At 43.1% G+C, this 9,546-nt stretch overlaps 1 protein-coding gene across 1 annotated transcript in view; it reads right to left on the bottom strand.

Annotated features, from left to right (window-relative positions):
* C2CD2 (C2 calcium-dependent domain containing 2) overlaps nt 1-9,546 on the bottom strand; it is a 128,662-nt gene that overhangs the window by 107,078 nt on the left and 12,038 nt on the right. Inside the window, exon 2 of the mRNA XM_006898406.1 lies at nt 801-896. Coding sequence (XP_006898468.1) covers nt 801-896 — 96 coding nt within the window. The remainder of the gene's footprint in view (nt 1-800; nt 897-9,546) is intronic.

Genomic DNA, 9,546 nt, shown 5'->3' on the forward strand with positions numbered 1-9,546 from the left:
TTATGTACCATCAAATCGGATCCGACGAGCACAGGAAGAGATTGCTCTTCCTTCTGCAGGGGAGCATCTGGTGGATTAGAACTGCTCGCCTTCAGGATTACAGTGTAGCTACTTGCCACTAGGCCACCAGAGCTTCCTCTCCCACAAGGTTTTAATACAGTGTCTGTTCAATGTCTAAATCGCATAACATCCTAATTCACAGAATGGATTATGGATATTAAGCAACAGATACCTAGGTAAATGTCACTGTGCTATTATTCACATACCAGATTATCCTCCCATCAAGCTGTATAATTCAGTGGTGCTCTACATAGTCAGGGAATTGGGTAACTGTCACCACAATCACTCTCAGAACAATGTCATCATTCCAGAAAGAAGCCTTGTCACTCCTTAACAGTCACTTCCCACTTCTCCCCCAAACACGCCTTCCCCCCAGCCCTGTGGAGCCTGTGTCTAGATCGGCCTATCCTGGGCATTTCCTTTTGACAATCATTTCACATAAAAGAAATCACACACTATTTGCCCATTCGTGTCTTACTTCTTTCATAGAGCATAGTCCTTCCAAGATCTATCCACGCTGCAATGTACATATCGTAACTTCATCCTTTCTAAGGTCATATAATAAGTGTCTGTCATCCATTCATTAGTTCATGGACTCAGCATTTTTTAGCGATGGAAGGTCTCTGCCTTTTCCAAGAACTGTAAGTCCAAATAAATGCCGCTTTTCACTGCGGTCCATTCATTTCTTCCTGCCTAGAAAGGCCTGTCACAGGGGAGCAATCCCACTACCTGTCACTCACCTTTTCCTGGGAAGACCGGGCCACACTGGTGACTTTCTGCACGGCCAGCTCCAGAGGCTGCAAAGGGTCCTCTTTGAAGGTAAGCAGCAGCGGTCCCTGGAAAAATACAGGTAGATGAGGACTTACAAATCTGCAGACATCATAAAAGTGTGTTCTGTAAAGTGCAATTTGCTGTAAAGCTCTGCACATTTAAGAAGCCATAATGGACTGATGCAGATGACACAACCCTGCTTGCTGAAACTGAGGAGGACATCATGCATTTGCTGCGAAGGGTCAAGGACTGCAGCCTTCAGTGTGGACTGAGGCTCAATGTCAAGAAGACAAAGATTCTCACCACTGGACCAATTGGCAGCATCAGGATGGATGACGAAGAGATTGAGAGTGTTCAGAGCTGCAGTTTGCTCGGCTCCACAGTCAACACTCTTGGCACCAGCAGTCAGGAAATCAAAAAGCGTATCGTGATGGGAAAGTCTGCTGTTAGGGACCTCTCTAAGGTACTCAGGAGCAACAGTGTCTCTCTGGAGACTAAGGTGCGCCGGATACAGGCCATGGTATTTGCAATCGCTTGTTATGCATCAGAGAGTTGGACAATGACTAGGGAGGATAGAAGGAGAGTGGATGCTTTTGAGCTGTGGTGCTGGAGAAGGGTACTGAATGTACCATGGACTGCCAGGAAAACAAACAGATTCATCTTGGAGAGGATTAAACCAAGCTACTCCTTGGAGGCAAGGATTCTGGGGCTTCGTCTGACATACTTTGGACATGTTGCCAGGAGGGACGGGTCCTTGGAGAGGGACATCATGCTTGGGAGGGTGGAGGGACAGCGCAGGAGGGGAGGACCCTCTATGAGATGGATTGATTTGGTGACTGGGGTAATCGGGATGGGTGTGTCAGAGGCGGTGCGGTTGGCGCAGGATAGAGCAGGGTTTAGGGCTGTTGTGCATAGGGTCGCTATGAGTCGGAAACGACTCGATGGCACATAACAACAACAACAACAACAATGGACTGATTAGTTCAATTATAATTCTCTATAGCTGCTGTTGTTTTAATTGCCATTGACATGACTTTCACTCATATGTGTAAAAGAACTAAATACTGCCCTGTCCTTTGCTTCCTCATAACTGATATGCTTGAGTTCACTGCTGCGACTATTGTACCATGTCACTGAGGGTTTCCCTCATTTTCACTGGCCTCCTACTTTATTAGACAGGATGTCCTTTTCTAGAAAAGTCTATCCAGCTTTCCCTCATTTTCACCGGCCTCCTACTTTATTAGACAGGATGTCCTTTTCTAGAAAAGTCTATCCAGCAGCCACAAACACATATCAGCCAGTCTACATATCTGCAAATCTTAGTGTGGCTTATGCAAGGTGGATGAGAGCTGTCCGAGGGAGACAAATAAGAGACAGGGCAAAGCAAAGCACAGCACAGCAAAGAAAGCACAGACTGGCCTCTCACGTTGAAAATCAGGGTCCAAAAAGGGCATTCTAAAGTCAGGTTCACAATGTACGGAGAGCACTTGGATTCCTCTAGGTCAGAGGGCTGGCACAGTCTCTGGAAGCAGGCACTCTAAAATCATTTTTCTGAGGTACAGAAGGGACCCAGTCTCCTCGGGCAGGGCTGTCCCATGCTCTCTGGGGTGTTAGGGCTGGGATAGATTCTGGGGCAGGCTTTTCTGTGAAGGTTCTTGTTATAGGTTAGATCCTGTCCACCAAAAAGATATGCTTGAAATCCCAACCCTGACTGCTTGGGAACATGATCTTGTTTAGAAATAGGGTCTTGGAAGATGACATGTTGTTATTGCTGTTGTTGTGTATCATCGAGTCAGAACAAACCCATAGCTGACCATTCAGAGGGGTTTTCAGAGGTGGTTAATCACACTGGAGGAGATTGCCCATCATTCTCCCGTGAAGCAGCTGGTGGATTCAAACTGCATGCCTTCAGAAGTACAGCACAACTTCTTTTAGTACTAGGCCACCTGTGCTAGTGTACATAATAACCCTATCTAAGTTAAAGCTTGTTATTGTGTTGTTAAGTGCCGTTGAGTCAGAGACGACTCACAGCGACCCTATGAATGAAAGACCTGAACAGTTCTATAACTTTCATCATTTTTCCAAGTCCATAGAGTTTCTGGAGGCAAGCTATTTCAGAAGTGGATGCCACTCCTGCTTCAAAGTTTGTTTTAATTGGGAAGTTCCACCAAACACTGTCCACCATGGGTAACCATTATCACATTTGACACATCAGTGTCACAGTGTTTAACATCACAACAACCACGAGTTACGTCTGTACAGCAAATGCACAGACCTGTGCTATACCACTTAGAAGAATGTTTGACCAAAAAAACAATTTAAACCAGGCTGAGGGCCACAGATTAAAATCACCCACCTTGGGTCTGGTAGCATGACTTTCTGTCCACTAGGCCAACAGAGCTCTATGTTGTCGTTGTTATTTATAGTTGTTAAGTGCCAATGAGTCGTAAATGACTCATAGCGACCCTATAAACAAAAGATCTGAACACTTGTATAACTTTAGTCATTTCTCCGTGTTCATAAAGTTTCTGGAGGCAAGCCATTTCAGAAGTGGATGACATTCCTACTTCCAAGCTTGTTTTAATAATAAGTTATTGTTTAATAAGTTACAGCTTATAAAAGAGAAAAAAGGACAGATATAGACAAGGGAGTGACTGGTAACAACATGCGAAGCTACATCTTTCAGCCAAGGAGCACCAGGGATTGCGGGGAGCCGCCAGGAGCAGAGAGGCATAGGACAGATTTTCTTAGAGCTTCAGAACGTGCCTACATGGCTGCTTTGTACTTTAAGGCTCCAGGCAATAAATGTACTGTGTAAACCCCAAAACAAAACCCACTGCTGTGGAGTCAGTTCAGACTGAAGGCAACACCAGGAGTTACAGCATAGAACTGTTTGACAGGCTGCTCTGGGCTGTAGTCTGTACAGGGCGAGCCACAGTGCACCGCCGGGAGGGATTTGAACAGTTTGAATCCATAAGCAGGTGTGAGAGATAAAGCTGTAGGCAATCACCTCTACTGTCATGTACAGTCTTGGAAACCCACATGGGTCAGATATGAGTCTGTTTCCACTCAAGGGCAATGAGATCTTGTCAGTCTTTACACAAGTAGATCACCAGGGCTTTCTTCTGCAGTATCTTTGGGTGGGTTCAAACCATCAACTTCTAGGTAAGGAGCTTTGAATGAGTTGAGCACAAAACATGAGCTCATCCAGAGAACTATGTACCATGTTTATTGAGACGTCATTCACATACTGTATCATTTACTCACTTAAATTGCATAATTCAACAGTGTTTAGTAAAGCACTTGCTGCAGCTCAAGGACTGCAGCCTTCGATATGGACTGCATCTCAACATCAAGAAAACAAAAATCCTCACCACTGGACCAATAGGGAACATCATGACAGATGGAGAAAAGATTGAAATTGTCAATCTTGGTTGGATCCATAGTCAACACCCTTGGCATCACCATCAAGAGATCAGAGATGTATACCATTTGGGAAAGTCTGCTGTCAGGAGACAGGAACCTCTAGGAACCACTCCAAAGTCATGACGAGCAGTGACGTCAATTTAAAGACTAAGGTGAATTTGATTCAATCCATAGTCTTTTCAATTACCTACGGTGATTGTCTGAGAGACAGACAATAAATAAGGACGGCGGAAGAAGAATCAATGCACTTGGGTTGTGGTGATGGAGAGGAGGGCTAAATATCCTATGGACTGCCAAAAAAACAAACAGGTATGTTTTGGAGAAAGTGAAGCCAGAATATATTCCTTGGCAGCAAAGATGGTAAAGCTTCATCTCACTTATTTTGGACATGTTGTTAGGAGAGACTATTCTTTAGAAACTGCTATCACGCTTACAAAGGTGCAGAGTTGGTGAAGGAGAGGAAGACTCTCAACAAGATGGGTTGTAACAGTATATGTACAATGGATACAAAAGTGTCAAGGACGGTAAGGATGGTGCAGGATAGGAGAGAGTGCCAGAACTATTGTTCTTAAGATTCCTGTAAGTCATACTGGACTCAAAGACACTTAACAACAAAAACAACATCACCACAATCACATTAGAGTATCTTCATTATTCTAAGAAGAAACTTTGTACTGATTAGCAAGCTCTCTAAGCAAAAAAAAAAACCAAACCCAAACATAATGCCATTGATCCAATTCATGGCAACTCTCCAGAAGGTCTCTGAGGCTGTAAATCTTTACAGAAGGAGACTGCCCATCTGCCTCCTGCAGAGTGGCTGATGGATTTGAACCACTGACCTTTCGGTGAGCAACACAATATATAGCAGAGTTTACCACCAGAGCTACTTTCTCCCAAACAAAAGAGAATAACCAATTTCTGATCTTTAAAGCTACCGGAATGGTAGTATTTTGCTATACATGCCTAAGAGATGAAAGCAGAACATCTTTTTAATATTAGAGAACTCTTCTCCCTGTCTGGAGTGGTTATAATGTCAAGCAAATCAGTCCACTGTACTCCTTTCCCACTGCCCAAGCAGTAGTTGATAGGAACCTCAAGGGCCCAGACAAAGGCTTTTGTGGGAAATGGGAGTCTAGTGGCTGTGCCGATTCAGAGCCATTGAAGGATTGCTATGACTTGTAGTTGATTCAAAAGCACAAAACATCAAGAAGTGGCTGTGCCAGGGAGCTGCCTCCTCGGCTCCTATCTCACAGAGCTCTGGAGCTGCACAGCTCCTGCCCTCACAGCCTCATCTGCCTTGACTCTGGACATCCTCAGGATCCTCCCTGTGAACTCTTCCATGGTTAAACTCAGTCTATGCCAGTTTTAGTTCTCGTGATTATAAACTGCCAAGTGGTAGAATGTGATTACATTAATATGACCACAGAACAGGACCACAAGTAACAAGACTGGTGTTTTATCAAAGAAACTATAGATATAATCTCATCTTATTAGGCTTTGTATTATTGCTATTGTGTTTTCACAAATTTGAGGGTCGTGGCATCTCTGTATTGAGTAAGTTTATTATCATTATTTTTCCTACAGCTTATGTTCACTTCATGTCACTGTGTGTTTAAACAATCTCCACAATATCTTACACTTTTTCCATAATGCTATTATACACTTAATAGACAATACTTAAACTCTGTTGAATCAGAGCCAACTCAGAGCTGACCCTCCAGTTTCTGGAGGTTATAAATCACACCGGGAGGAGATCATCCAGATGGGTCACTGGTGGATTTGAACCTGCCACTGTTAGGTTAGCTGTGCAACACTCTCCAATTATGCTGCCAGAGCTCCCTTCTGTAAGACTACAGTATAAACTTAACTTCCATATGCACTGGGAAACCAAAAGTTCAGATGGCTTGATATATTGCAACACTGGCTTTACTGCACTGATCTGAAAAGAAGCCTCTAGTATTTCCTTGGTTTGCCTCCATGAGGACTTGGAGAGCCAAGTTTATTTTTCAAGAAACTCTCTTGAGAGGCTAAGCACTTAACGCCAATGATATGATGTTAGCTAGAACCCCTGGTCAAATTCTTTCCCTGACATGTGGTAGAAAGTGCATCATAGTTATATGTGTTCAGTTTAATAATCACAAAATAATCAGCCCCACAGCTCCTCAATCTGTCATCGGCTTGACTATGGAGGGGGCGCTGAGGGTGAGTTAGTTCCACCAACAAGGTGTGACCACGGGTGGAGAATTAAAGCAGAAAACAGTAATGCAAGCATTATTCTGGCAAGCAGCGTGCACCAAAGTAAGTGATGACACTATCATGTGGCTATTTCCTAAGAATTCCAAATGATCAAGGGAGAAAGTCGCAAGGCAGAAAGCATTTTAAGTGACACACGCCTAACCTCACCCTGTTTTAGCAACATCTGCCTCACATCTGAACGAAGTTTCTATGCTGATATGCTGTGAAACAGTTTTCTGTGGAATTTCCAGGCAAAGAAGAAACGTGTGATACTTTACACCCCAAAAGCCAGTCAACGAAAACCCGAGAGCTCACAGCGCCCAATGCACAGCAAGGAGGAAGATGGCAGAGAGCGGCAGCACTGCATTCCATGGTGCACGGGGTCACCATGAATCATGTTAACCTGATAGTAGTCAGTAACAGCAATCTTAGCCCAGAAAAGATCCGCAGAGGTGCTTTAAACCTACAGCCTAGTGCTGACATCCTCTACAATGGGACTAATGTTGGAGGAACATCCGGCAGGGGTTGGCCTCAGGAGTGATGATGGTTTGTTCTGTAAACTGGGCCCGCCTGGTTCAAAGAACAGCTTCTAGCCAGAGCCCAGTGCCAGGCGGGGAACAGACGGGTCAGCAGGAGATGTTACAGCTGTTTGCCACCAGTGGGTGAAACAATGTACCTCTGTGCCAGCCTGCGGCTGCAGCGTTGCCTCCCAAGCAGCATGCAGCCTCCTCCCCTCTGCAGTTCTGGGATGCAGCCTGTGCAGTATGTACCCGTTTTACCAGAGTTCCTGGATGGTGCAAATATTTAAAAACTTGACTGCTCACCAAAAGGTTGGCAGCTGAAACTTATCTAAAGGTGACTCATAAGACAAGAGATCAGCCTTCAAAATCAAATGCAGCAGTTTCACTCTGCACACAAAGGGCCACCATGGGTCACTGTCAACTACATAATAATTAACAGCAGCTCTCTTAGGAGGCGCAGTGGTAGCATTCTCGCCTTCCATGCAGCAGATCTTGGTTTGATTCCCAATCAGGGCACTTCCTGACAACAACTTATTCCAACAATAGAGTTCCTGGGGCTGAAAGGCAAGTGGTTCGAATACACCAGCTGCTCCAAAGGAGAAAGATGGGTAATCTCCTCCAGTGTGAATTACACCCTCTGGTTAACCACTGTATGGTCAGCTATGAGTTGGTTCCAACTCAACAGTACATAACAACAACATATGTAGACGGTTATTCATTGCTGCAATTTTTCAATACAAAAACTGGATATGATGATAATACTCAGGCACAGGAAAATATCTAAATAATCTATGGTGCACTCACATGAAGAATACAATGCAGCTATAAAAAAAAGAATAAGATTTGCATAAATTAATAGGGAAAAGTGAAAGAGTCAGCAAAGAGGAGGAAGATACACAATGGGACGGACTGACACAATGGCTGTAAAACAGGCTTAACCCCAGCAGAGAATGTGGATGACGTGGGCTTTTGTACACAGAGCTGCTCTGACTCACAGCCAGCCTGACAGCACCTAACAACAAAGTAACAACACAAGTGATTTCCAGGAAATGCTGTTACAGGACACAACAGCCACCACAACAAAGCAAAATGTAAAAGAGAATCTAAAAATGTTACTTCTGCACAAGAAAACATTTGACAGTGGGTTGGGTTGGGTTTCATTTATCTGCTCATAGGTGAAAAAGGAAAACAAGGAGGCTAAAGCAGAAACTAGCAAATGTGATCACCTGCAGGGAGTGGGCATTGAAGATGGGTGAGGTGGCTGACTTTTCCTGGGACTCAGAACCACTCGGGACGGGGTGAAGGAACTCCAGGTGTGATAGAAACACTAACATATGGACCAAACTGTACTACCTTCCATCAAGAGCATGACAAAAACAGAATTAGCTTAAATGATTTTGGAAATCAGTATTTTGGCTGTGCAGAAATGCTGTAATTTAGTCAGCAAATAGGTTTCTCAGAAGGTTCTAAGTTAGCAATTCTGAAACACCTTTGCACATAGAGTAGACCAGACATGTGAGTAAATATGCTGTAGATAATAGGCACTAGATGTCTTGCTCTCAGAGGAAAAAAGCTAAAAATAAGAAAAGAGAGAAGAAAAAAATTAATTAAGGTATTAATAAACTCATGGTTTTTAATATAGCTACAGAAAGATAAAGAAATACAGTCCTGTATGTATGAAGGCATATAAATGTGCCCACTCATTTATGCCAAGAAATCTGGAAGACAGCTACCTGGTCAACTGACTGAAAGAGACTCATATTTATTTCCATTCAAAAAAGAAATAAAAGTGATTAAACAGAAAGTAGAAAATATCAAACAATACAATTAATATTGTAGAAAAGTAAAATATTGCTAATGATTATTTAAAATTTGCTGGAGCACTGCATCAAAAAGGAACTTCCAGAAATTCAGACATTGGATTCAGAAGAGGCTGTGAAACAAGGGATATCATTGCTGACATCAGATGACTCTTTACTAAAGGAGGGAATAGCAGAAAGACCTTGTTTTACTGACTATGCAAAGGCATTTGCTATATGAATCATAATAAGTTATGAATAACATTAAGGAGAAAGATAAGTCCAGAACACTTAATTGTGCTCATGCAGAACCTGTACATGAAACAAGAGGCAGTTGTTCAAACAGAGCAAAGGAACATTGCCTGGTTTAAAATCACAAAAGGTATGTGTCAGGAGTAGAACCTTTTATCCTAACTATTCAGTTTGTACGCTGAGCAACTAATCGAAGAAATGAGGCTATAAGAAGAGGAATCTGACATCAGGATTGGAGGAAGACATATTAACAACCTATCATGGATATGCATATGACACAATCTTGCTTGCTGAAAAGTAAAAACGACTTGAAGCATTTACCAAAGAAAATCAAAGACTCCAGCCATCAAAATGTATTACATTTAAACATCAAGAAAACAAAAGTCACAACCAGGAGAAGATAACATAGATGAATGGGACCTTCTAAGACTCAAATCCCTATGCACATCCAAAAACTTCTCCAGTAGGGTAAAAAGGGAAGC

Source organism: Elephantulus edwardii, unplaced genomic scaffold (assembly GCF_000299155.1).
Source record: "Elephantulus edwardii isolate Elephantulus edwardi_28Jun2011 unplaced genomic scaffold, EleEdw1.0 scaffold00228, whole genome shotgun sequence".
Classification (NCBI taxonomy): domain Eukaryota; kingdom Metazoa; phylum Chordata; class Mammalia; order Macroscelidea; family Macroscelididae; genus Elephantulus; species Elephantulus edwardii.